The sequence below is a fragment of the Zootoca vivipara genome, chromosome 7, assembly GCF_963506605.1.
Source record: "Zootoca vivipara chromosome 7, rZooViv1.1, whole genome shotgun sequence".
Classification (NCBI taxonomy): Eukaryota; Metazoa; Chordata; class Lepidosauria; order Squamata; family Lacertidae; genus Zootoca; species Zootoca vivipara.
Window position 1 is genome coordinate 20,365,850 of NC_083282.1, and position 11,949 is coordinate 20,377,798.

At 43.5% G+C, this 11,949-nt stretch overlaps 1 protein-coding gene across 1 annotated transcript; it reads left to right on the plus strand.

Moving 5' to 3' along the window:
* The first annotated feature begins 925 nt into the window (after window positions 1-925).
* On the plus strand, window positions 926-11,490 carry DR1 (down-regulator of transcription 1). The gene is made up of 3 exons (XM_035121723.2): window positions 926-1,669; window positions 7,716-7,879; window positions 9,479-11,490. The coding sequence occupies exons 1-3, from the start codon at window positions 1,450-1,452 to the stop codon at window positions 9,623-9,625; spliced, it is 531 nt and encodes a 176-aa protein (XP_034977614.1). The 5' UTR covers window positions 926-1,449; the 3' UTR covers window positions 9,626-11,490.
* The last annotated feature ends 459 nt before the right edge of the window (window positions 11,491-11,949 follow it).

Here is an 11,949-nt window from a genome sequence, read left to right on the forward strand (position 1 = left end):
TATCTTAGTTAAAAGTTCATGGCTTTAAATCTTGGTAACAGCCATACGTAATTCTTAATGGGCACATGCAGGGCTTCACTAGTCTAGGTCCACCTCCTTTTCCCGTTTAGATTTCCACAACAGAAATCACAAAAATCATAGAACTGTAGAGGTGGAAGGAGCCAGGAGGGTCATCTAATCCAACCCTGTGCAAAGCATTAATCTTTCGCCCAACCTGGGGCTCGAAACTACGACCCTGAGCATTAAGAGTCTCACGTTCTGCCGACTGAATAGAAATACTGACTTAAAAATAAATCACACAACTAAAAGGATACACCATACAGAGCAATGTTATAGTTTCAATGGGGTTTACTCCTAGGCGACGTAATCGCAGACGGCAGCGTTGTGGCCTTTAACGGTTCTTTCCTAGCTACCGGTAGCGCAGCAGTCCCGGATCTGTGTTTCTGCGCCTGCGAAATTCCGACGGCAACCCGTCGTCCGGGACTTCCAGCACCACCGAGGAGGCGATCCGGAAGGGCTTAGGCGCACGCGCAGCTCTACCGCCCTCGACGGAGCGCCTTTGCGACGAGATGGCTGAAAACTACACTCCAGCTGTTTCGGCCAGTGTTTCCCCAGCGCCGTTATTGGACTACAATTCCCATCATCCCATACCACTTGGTCCTGCTAGCTACCGGTAGGGCTGATGGGAGTAGTTGTCAAAAAAAAAAGCCCTGGAGATCCAAGTTGTGTGGGGGGGGTCACACTGGGCTAAGCAGCCTAAAGCTCCAGTGAGGGGACAGACAGGGGTCCAACAACCGCGCGCAGACTCACAACCCGTCCGCGTACCTCAAAGCCGCTTCCGAGCTAGACCGGAAGCGGAACTGGCGGCGTGCGTGAGGGGGAGAGCGGGTGAGCAAAAGCGCAAGGAAAGCGCTTCCGGCGGAAGTGCCGCGCGCCGCAGCCTGTGTGTTGGCTGTCCCTCGCGAGCCTTTCAGCAGCCTCGTTCGCCGCCGCAACCGTCGCGCGGCGCGTGGGGAGGGAGGGAGGGAGCAAGAAGTCGGAGCCGCTGCCAGCAGTACGCGGAGAAGCTCGCGCCGCCGAGCCACCTCCTTCTTCGCGGCGGGTTGTCATCCCGGCGCCCCTCCCCCCCGACCCGCTCTCTGAGGCGGCAGCGCTGACGGGACGCCTCCGGGAGCCTGAAGGGATGTTGTGGCGGAGGCGGCGCCGGTGGTCGCCGTTGCTGTAGTGACGCCCGCGGCTGTGGAGGAGCCGCCCGGGACGGGACGACCAGGGAGTGACCGCTTCCCGCCTCCCGTATCGTTCTCGGTCCCGTTCCTGGCAACCTCGGCGCGGGGCGGCAGTTGGGCCGCCCCAGCCGTCTCCGGCCCGGACCCGTTCCCCTTCCCCTTCTTCCCGCCTTGGCCTTCGAGGAGGCCCTGCCTGGACGGCCTTTGACGGGGCTTCCCCGCCATGGCTTCTTCCTCCGGGAACGACGACGACCTGACCATCCCCCGCGCGGCCATCAACAAGATGATCAAGGAGACGCTGCCCAACGTGCGGGTTGCCAACGACGCCCGGGAGCTGGTGGTCAATTGCTGCACCGAGTTCATCCACCTCATCTCCTCGGAGGCCAACGAGATCTGCAACAAGTCGGAGAAGAAAACCATCTCTCCGGAGCACGTCATCCAAGGCAAGGGGCAACCTGCGGACGGCCCTATACGGGGGCTCTCTTACCTCTTTAATGCCCAACCGGAGGAAAGCCCTTCACTTGCCACCCTCTGGTCTCCTGCTGTGGGGTAGCTCAATCGGTAGAGCATCTCGATCTCAGGGTTGTGGGTTCGAGCTCCGCATTTGGGCAAAAGGTTCCTGCATTGCAGGGGGTTGAGCTGGGTGACCTTTGGGTCCCTTCCAACTCCCCGATTCTGTGATTCTCCGTAGGCTTTCTGTTGCTACAACTTAAGAATTGGTTAAGCGGTGCATCCAACCACCCCCACCACTGCACTCTTATGTGTGCTGTGTAGGAGAGAATACAAGAGGGTGCATTGCCTGGAGGACTCTGGTGAGCTGTAGACTATGTTAGATAAACATTTCACCCCTTCAGGCAACTGGGTAACATTTGCTGAGAGCTACAGCCTCATTAAGGGCTAGAAACGCAGAAGCTCTTTGTTTGTGTCATAAACTTGCTGATGTCAGTTGAACTTCCAAGTAGAGTTATTTAAAACTTGCAAATTATAGCTATAGGTTTAGTAAAGTGAACACTTTTTGTGTTTAGCTACATGAATCTGAGTTGAAGTAAAAAGCCTCTTGTTTTTTGGGTTTTGTTTTTTTTAGAAACAGGATGTAAGAGTTTAAAGAGTGTTATGAGGGGAGTTTGCCATTATGTAATTGTTCTCACACGTGTTCATTTTTTTCATTACTTTTCATTTAGCTAGATTTCTAAACCACTGTTCATCAATTAAGGCTGCAATCCTAACCCCATTTACCTCAATAGGACTTACTTCTTTGTAGACATGGTTAGGATTGAACCGTAAGATCCCAGGGTAGTTTATAACAATTACATCAAAACAATAAAATACAATAAAATATGTTAAAATCCCAGACAATATTAAAAAATTTAAATTATTCTTTATTGAATTTGTATACCGCCCTATACCCACAGGTCTCAGGGCAGTTCACAGGATAAAATAAGAATACAAAACCACAAAATACATATTTTGGTATGAGCTTTCGTGTGCATGCACACTTCTTCAGATACATCAGATGTGCATGCACACATCAGATGTGCATGCACACTTCTTCAGATACATCAGATGTATCTGAAGAAGTGTGCATGCACACGAAAGCTCATACCAAAATATAAACTTAGTTGGTCTTTAAGGTGCTACTGAAGGAATTTTTTTATTTTGCTTCGACTCAGACCAACACGGCTACCTACCTGTAACACAAAATACATAATCAAAATAAAAACTAAAACCCAATAACCCCCTCCAACACATTTTAAAAGGCATAGGACGTCAATGACATCAGTTATAGCCAACATTACTATAGATTCCTTGCAGTTTGTTGGAAACAACTTTTTCCTCTCTTTATTTCCTTATCTAATTGTTTCCATTTTATATAACAAGATGATTTTAGTCAAATATATATAGTTGCTCTTTCCTACAAAAAATTTCATTAGGCTATTACTTTGTTTTATGTTACTTTCCCTTTAAAATTCACGTTGCTCTTGTCTGTCAGAACTTGAGTGTTCATGATAATTATGTTCAGCTCAGCATTCAGAACAGCAAAAGTGAAAGTAACCGGAATCTTGGTTTCATTCAGCTGTTGCTTAATGACACTACTTTCAGCATTAAGAAATGTAAGATGCCTGAAATGAAAATCCTGTTTTTAGAGTGTAAGAGCAGTACAGCTGGATTTGAGCAAGGGCCTGTCAAGTTCAGCATCCTGTTTCCAAGCGTCTTTGGGAAGCTCTTGAGCAGAATATGAAGATAATTGTCATTTCACAGCAACTGGTATTCAGTGATATACTGCCTCTGGGCCTGGAAGTAATGTATGGTTCCCAAGGCTAGTAGCTGTTGATAGCTATAGCCTTTCGGGGTATTACTGCTTCATCTTGACTTTCGTGCAGTGCTGCACCACTGAAGTTCTGTTTGCATAATGGCACATTCGTATCAGCTTTGTTGTTGTTTAGTCGTGTCCGACTCTTCGTGACCCCATGGACCATAGCACGCCAGGCACTCCTGTCTTCCACTGCCTCCCGCAGTTTGGTCAAACTCATGTTGGTAGCTTCGAGAACACTGTCCAACCATCTCGTCCTCTGTCGTCCTCTTCTCCTAGTGCCCTCAATCTTTCCCAACATCAGGGTCTTTTCCAGGGAGTCTTCTCTTCTCATGAGGTGGCCAAAGTATTGGAGCCTCAGCTTCACGATCTGTCCTTCCAGTGAGCACTCAGGGCTGATTTCCTTCAGAATGAATAGGTTTGATCTTCTTGCAGCCCCCACAAAATCGGCCTCAACCCGCTGGAACTGATTTTGAGGTCACACAGGGAGGGTTGAAGGGGGCAGGAGAGAGAGAGGAAGTTCTGCTACATGAACAGAAGTCTGTTGCATGCACAGAGCTGTAGCACAGGAAAGAGCTCTTAAACTATTTTTATTGTAATAGGAAGACCCTAATACGGGAAAATACTTTGGATGATATACAATGTTAGGTCATTCTAAGAGCAGACCCACTGAAATAGTGGGCTTAGAAGTATTTGGATATCACCCTATATTGAGAGTTGTGTGCCCCTAGTGCAAAAACGGATTCCCTGACATGTAAATTATGCTAATTTCTAAGGTTCTTTTGCATAATTGCAAACTCTTGTTATGGGAGAAACAATGAGAAATTATGGGCACTGAAATTATGACCACTGGTCAGGATGCTTAGTTTCATCTGGCTGTTGTAGAGCAGCCTTTCCCAACTGATGCTGTACCAGATGTTGTTGGATTCCAACATCACCCCCAGCCAGCAGGGTCTGTGGCGAGGGATGAACGGCAACCAGCTAGGGAAAGCTGCTCTGTAGAGTTTCATCTGTTTTTGAATGCTTATCTTTGCAACTGAAGACACATATCCAAAAATGAAAACTAAAGTCAGGATGTTGAAATATGAACCCGATATCAAATTTTGCATTTCCCCCCCTGGTAGAACACACAGAAAGCTTTGGTTTCTTCTGAGTACAAAGTTAACGGGCTTGTAGAAAACTACATAGGGCCCACACACATTCAGTAAGTAAAGTCTGCAACTCATCATTTTGTGCTGGGTTGGATGATCGAAGAATAGAATCGAGGTTTCCATATATAGGTGCACTATACACCATAGGTTATTTCACTGCTTTTCAGTTGGTGGGTCAGCACCTGCTACTGGATCACTGCTTGATCTAAAATGGGTCGCAACAACAGCACTGCCATCATACAGGTGGTACCATCATTCATCATACAGATACATGGTAAAAATATAAAGGGCTTCCACAATGATGGTTCGGTTAAAGCAGAATCCCAGGTCTGAAAAGGTTAAAAATTGTTGACTTATTTAATTCACCTTTAAGATCTTACATCGTCTTGCAAATAACAATTACCACCTCCTAAGAGAGCACCCCAGTGGATAACTGATGCCATGGTGGCAGTATAATTAGCCCTCCAAGGCCTCCCCATTTAGCCCACCAGACCTTTTCGACCAAGCCATGCCCATCTGCTGCACACCTGACATCAGGTGTGGGAGAGGTAAATTGACTGGGCCAAGGAAAGGGGTGTGTGGGTGCAGCTGATTGGGGGCATCTGCAAAGCCCTTTGCAGGGTTATTTGAAGTCCTGACTATCAGCTGGTTGGGCCTCAAAGTGCAGTGCTTGTTGAGGCTTGAAGAGAACCATGCACAGCCAAATCCCTGACAATCAACTGAGAATGGCTGGCACTAGGGTGTCGGCACATGTCTGTCCCGTAAACTGTTTTTCACTCTTTCCAATGGTTACCACTAAACCACAAACTGAGTAAATTGGGCCACTGCACTTTCGGTTTTGGTTTTGACTTTTTATATTCACTGTGCCTGGCTTAAAACACCAAGACAGAAGCTGTGCAGTATCTTTCTGTAGGTTTGGAGCTTAATGTGCCCTCCCTTTCAAATGCTTGCCACCACATGTCGAATTCTTACTATCTTTGCTGAAAGTTCTTTGTATCTAGCTTAGTCATTTTTGTTTGCATTTATCAACAGTTACATTTTTCAGTAAACTTAAGTCTGACAGTGCTCAATGTAATCGCTGCTGTTAATTTTTCTTCTCTTTAAATTAGAATTTTTAACGTTTTATATGTTGGATATAATTTGCACACCATGGAAAGAAGGAGGGATAGCCTCAGTTGGTAGAGTGTGAGACTTAACAGTCCCTTAAAATCAGGGTTGTGGGTTCGAGCCCCACGCTGGATGAAAGATTTCTGCATTTGACTAGATGAGCATGTGGTCCCTTCCAGCTCTACAATTTTGTGAATGTGTTTCTATGGAGTGATCCACCCATTCAGCAGTGCATTCCTTTAGGTTTGCTACTGCATGGTTTAGAAATAAATATTTATTATATCCTGCAGTTCACAATCATTCTCTTGGATCCACACATGCTTAGCTTCAACACATCAGACATTCTCAGGCCCTTTTCATGTTTCCCAGTGTTAAACAGTGTTAAACAGTGTTAAACCCTTTTCATGTTGTGTGTAAGTTGAATCCAGACTGTCATGGAAGGGACTTAGATCCAGTGGAGGCTGCAGCTGGAGGAAGACAATTCGCTGCTGTCACTGATTTCCACTTCCCTTGCAAACCGTCAGCATCGTATCCCACTGTTTTGGAGGATTTCCCCAAGCCTCCAGAGCAGATTTTTAGGGGGCTGCATAGGGAAGGGAGATCTGGTGAATATCAGCCCCCTCCATTTGTCAGCATTTATTTTATTTTTTTAACATTGATAGTCCACCCTTCATGAAAAGACCAAAGGGCAGTTTATAGCATACAACATGATAAGCAAAATATGTCAGTACATAACCTAATATCCATACAAGAAAAGCAGAACAGATACTAATAAACAATACATAATTATTACTTCTTATTAGTCATCCCAGCATTGAACTCCACAACACCTGTAAAATGCAGTGTTTCATGGCATAAGTTATTACCTATTTTTCTTGGGTGCAATTATGAAACATAATGCATATCTAGTAACAACAGCCTTCTGAAAAAATGGAGAAATCAGCAGCAGAATATCTAAAGTAGAGAAACAGTATGCGAGTGCATATACTTCTCTGTACAAAATGGTAAAGGTACCCCTGACCGTTAGGTCCATTCGCAGACGACTCTGGGGTTGCACGCTCATCTCGCTCTCTAGGCCAAGGGAGCCGGTGTTTATCTGCAGACAGCTTCCGGGTCATGTGGCCAGCATGACTAAGCTGCTTCTGGCGACACGGAAACGCCGTTTACCTTCCCGCTGGAGCGGTACCTATTTATCTACTTGCACTTTGACGTGCTTTTGAACTGCTAGGCGGGCAGGAGCTGGGACCAAACAACAGGAGCTCACCCCGTCGCAGGGATTTTATCCACCGACCTGATCGGCAATCCCTAGGCTCTGTGGTTTAGACCACAGCGCTACCCGCTTCCCTCTCCTTACAAAACTAGCTGTTAATCCCCACGCCCAACCTCAGAAAATGAGAAGCCCAGCTCTCACCTGGGAGCTTTCCTTTGCTCTCTGTCTCTCACCTTGGGTTCACTTCCTTGCTTCTCACTCAGAACCGTTCTACCATTGGTCTGCCATTTTCATTGTACCAAATTGCTGGTAAAATAGAAAAGGCTTCCCTGTCAACTTGCATATATCCACACCATACAGAGTCTATAACAGATTGTTATTCAGCTTGTAGAGAGATAGATGTCACTAATATGTCACTTACTTGCGAGTGCTGCCCAGTATAAGGAATTGTTTTTGATAAAAGGTAAAGCTTGCTTAAGTGAAGCTTCAGATCATATGTTCTTTGTCCTTTTAAAAGAAGTGGCCTGGCTTAGATATGTCAATCTGCGGGTTTTTGTAGTCCAAAACTACTCCCTCCCTCAGAAGGCAACATTATATAGCAATCATTGTATGTTATTTTGTGGTAGTGGCAACTTTTTCTGATAGGTTAAAGTGGTGTATTGTTGCCTAAAATGCTTGAATTTTACTAACTAGAAACCTTTTTACCATAGCACTTGAAAGCTTGGGTTTTGGCTCCTACATCAGTGAGGTAAAAGAAGTTTTACAAGAATGCAAAACCGTAGCACTAAAGCGAAGAAAAGCTAATAATCGTTTGGAAAATCTTGGCATTCCTGAAGAAGAGCTCCTACGGCAGCAACAAGAGTTATTTGCAAAAGTAAGTGAGTGCAGTGCTTATCTTTCCACATTTAATTGTGGAAAGATACACAATTTGTGAAGATGGATCAGCTAAGCATCCTAGACTTGGATATTGCATACAAATCTAAATTTCGGAAATGACTTGAGTTTTCATTCTTTGAATATGCAAAACTTGATTTATTCAGCTTGGGTATAAATGGATGTGTTCGTACTTGCTTGAAATAGCTACATCAAATAATGTGTCAATGGGTTGCATCCAGACATAGTCATGCTTAGAGTATACTCAAGTGAAATCAATGGGACTTCAGTTGGTTATGGCTAACTTAATTCTCATTGATTTTGTTGGGTCTCTTCTAGGTACAGATAATTTTTGGGAAGTAATTTGGGCTGTAATCCTGTGCACACTTATTTTGGAGTAAACACAATTTGATTCAGTCAGACTTCCTTGGTGTCCTTTCCGCTTGAAAATCAGGATATCATTAAATGCCTGTCTCCCAAAATCCATTTCTGACAAGGGTTAATGTAATTGAAATGATATAGGATTTAGGTTCTCTCTGATTAATTCCAGATTGCAGAATCTATCTGGAGTTATACATTAAGCATACCTGACAGCTATCCAAATGGCTGGGAGTAAGGGTTGGATTAGGTGAAGGTGTCCCTATGTCCTGCTCTCCTTGCTCAGCTGGCCTCTTGCTGGCTGCACGTGTGGGCAGGTATGGCCCCTGTTAGTTGTATCCCTGCCAGTGGAAATCTCTAAAATTGTGTGTTCTGAGGGAGGGGCTGAGTTGGCTGAAAATCCACTGTATTCCAAGACATTCTGTTTCATGTGATGGCATCAGGTCCAATTCAAGTCCATTTGTTGAACCTGCCTGAAGCCTTAGTTGACAGAACTCCTCCTGCTTTTAAGCCCTCCTTGTACTGATAAAGGAAGTTGAAATGGGAAAGATGCAGGAGGCGAGAGGGAGAGGAGTGCATTCCCTCTTCTCCCCACAGCAAAAGAGAAGTTGTGGAGGGGGAACCAAATCTGACTAGTACAAACCCATTCCTCCAACCAACCTGAAAAGTGAAGTGGGACAGAGGAAATGATCTCTTTCCCATTCTCTCTGCACTGTCTAAGAAAGACACTCTTCCATCCCTCTAGGCCAGTCTTCCCAAACTTGGGTCTCCAGCTGTTTTTGGACTACAGTTCCCATCATCCCTAGCTAACAGGACCAGTGGTCAGGAATGATGGGAATTGTAGTCCAAAAACAGCTGGAGACCCAAGTTTGGGAAACTCTGCTCTAGGGAATTTTAGCTCTTCCTAAAGTTCTGTACCTTTGGAAAGACTTTCTCATGAGCATCCCTCATTTGGAGTTTGTGTCAAACCCAGCAATATCTTTTTTTAAACACGACGGGAAGTTCTCAAGTGTGCAGCAGGGTTAGGCAACCCACGGATGTTTTTGTTGTTTCACTTGTGAAGTAGTGCTCGGAATTTCTTCTCTCAAAACAGATCACGAGAGGATGCCATAATGTTCTTGGCTTACCTCTTGCACTGATCTCCCTGTGTGCATGTATTTGTCTGTGCGCAACTGTGTTAGGTCATGCTATAGACACTGAACTTATGGTTTTGTGTCCCTAGGCTAGACAGCAGCAGGCAGAGCTAGCCCAGCAGGAATGGCTACAAATGCAGCAAGCGGCCCAACAAGCACAGCTTGCTGCTGCCTCGGCCAGTGCATCCAACCAGGCAGGCTCTTCTCAAGATGAAGATGATGAGGACGACATCTGAAATCTTTTGGCCTGAGTTTCAGTCCCCGCAAGGAAATAGTTTTCGCTGGTTTTGCTGTGCAGGACATGAATGCTTACCCGTAACTTTTGTCTGCATCTTGGACCGGCCGTTGGTATTTTAGGGATGTCTGCTGTTGTGTGCTGTACATGTCAAAACTGTCTCTTTGAACTCTTGAAGACTTAAGGTTCAGTATCATACAACTTTGGATTTTTAATGGTGTTTATGGAAATTTTAGATAGCAGTGTGTCACTTATTTGATCAACAAACAGTGTTACAATAAAGTTTATAAAATATAGCAAAATTTATACAGAGGCTCTAAATTCACATTTGCATTTCTCTTCCCTTTTAACCATAGAATCTTATGTAGAAATTTTTAATTTGGGTTTTGGTTTGGTTTAGTGGAACGGAACAGCCAAGCAAAGGGTTTGGCATAATTGAATTCTTTGTCTTCAAAAATGATATATATTTGGCAATATATACTCTGTCCTCATATACCACCAATCTTGAGAAATGATACGTTTTTGCCAAACTAGCAAAATGTATGTTTAATAGTTGTACAGATTGAATTTCTTTTGTATAGAGGTGAAAACAAACCCAATACTTTATTATGTCATCAATTCAGTGTCATGAGCAACATTAATATTTCATTTCAAATATTGTCCGCTTTGAAGAATTAAATCTGTTCCTGTTTCACAGCCATTTAATTTTAACTATAGGTGGTATTAACATGCATCGTGCATGTTCCAAGTGTTCAAATGGAGTTTGGTGGAACAGAGTTGTTTTAATTCTGTTTTGACTCAGAATGCTGAAATAGTCAGGCCTATGAAAGCAAATATTGGAACTAATCAGCATGCTTGCAATGAGAGGAATCTTCATTTAACTCCAATTTACTTTTTTTGTCAGCACAATATTAACACGACGTTTTCAAGACTAGTGTACCAATAGAGAAGTTTTATCTGTGAAACTGGCTGCTTCTACATTAAAAACTAGTAGGGTACTAGTTCTAAGTGTTGCAATTCCAAGTTCAGTTTGGTGACTGACTGAGCCCCAAGACTGACCAACAAGACCTAATTATTCTGGGGTATTATGGGTGTGGATTTTTTATATATAACAATGCTTAGATTGTTATTTGTGTTGGTAATAAGGAACAGTAGAGTCCATTTTAGAATCTGAAAATATACTTGAAGATACATCAGCATATTTTTCTGGTACTTGCTTGCAGGGAGGTAGAATCTCATGCATTGCATATTAATGCACCATGCAGCATTACCAAGACTGCATTTTTTTTAACTTTCTAGCACAGCCTTGATGGCTATAGAAAATTATGCAAGAGATGAGAATGAATGGAGAAGGTCTTGTCTCTGAAGCAGAGAGCCAAACTGAGAGTCAAATTACGATCTTGAATTGCAGTTAGTTGAGTTTTGTGGAGCTTCGCCTGAAATAACTTGCACCCTTATTTATACACTGGTAGCTGAGAGATAAATAAGTTTGAATGTTGAGCTGAAACACATTTGTGGGTTCAGCAGGAAAAGTATTGAGGCAAAATCTGGTGAAAGATCGTCTTCATGAAGGTTGAAGTACCAAAGGTAGAAACACTAGGCTAGTAAAACCATGTTAATGTGCAGTGTTGGCTTTTCTAATTTGTACTGTAACACCCTTGCCCTTCCTATTTGAAATAAGTCTTCTTCTTTTAAAGAAAGATATACATTTTCACACTTCTTTTCTGATGCAGAATTCAGGTTAATATTTTACTGCATCTGGTATGTATCATAATATGTTTGAATCCCTGTGACCTTTCCTTTGGACATTCTTGTGCTTTTTCATATGCTGTATTCCTCAAGCAATAAAATTCAATTGTGTTTTTATATTCCATGTTTCAATATCCAACTTTCATGGTTTGTCATATAATAGAGAAATTTAATTTTGTTCTGCCATGAACCAACTTTGCAAACTTCCTGGGATCAAGATGTTCTCACCAAAGAGATGGCTATAATCGTCCTTCGTGTTAGGGCTGGTTCTTTGCAATTTGCATAATTTTCTTCCAGGGACAGAACGTATTCTGTCTAGTCGCACCACATACAGTTTGCTCGTAGATCCTGTACCATTTCAGCACGTTTTGGACTACCACGCTAAACACACTTACCTGGGTGTCAGCCTCAACAGGACTTCCAAGTAGACATGGTGTGCTTTTTTTTAAAAAAAAAAATCTGTCCAAGTGAGTACATTTTAATCTGTTTAAGGAACCACATTAATTTACTTTTATAGTTTGAGATGACTATTTAGATATTTTGAGAAAGTGTTATTGATATGAGTTATTGGCTGTG

Bases quoted from the DNA above. Each gene is read 5' to 3' on its own strand.
- DR1 (XM_035121723.2), top strand. From the start codon at position 1,450: ATGGCTTCTTCCTCCGGGAACGACGACGACCTGACCATCCCCCGCGCG. The intron at 1,670-7,715 runs GCAAGGGGCAAC...TTTTTACCATAG, and splicing joins TCCGGAGCACGTCATCCAAG to CACTTGAAAGCTTGGGTTTT. The intron at 7,880-9,478 runs GTAAGTGAGTGC...TTGTGTCCCTAG, and splicing joins AACAAGAGTTATTTGCAAAA to GCTAGACAGCAGCAGGCAGA.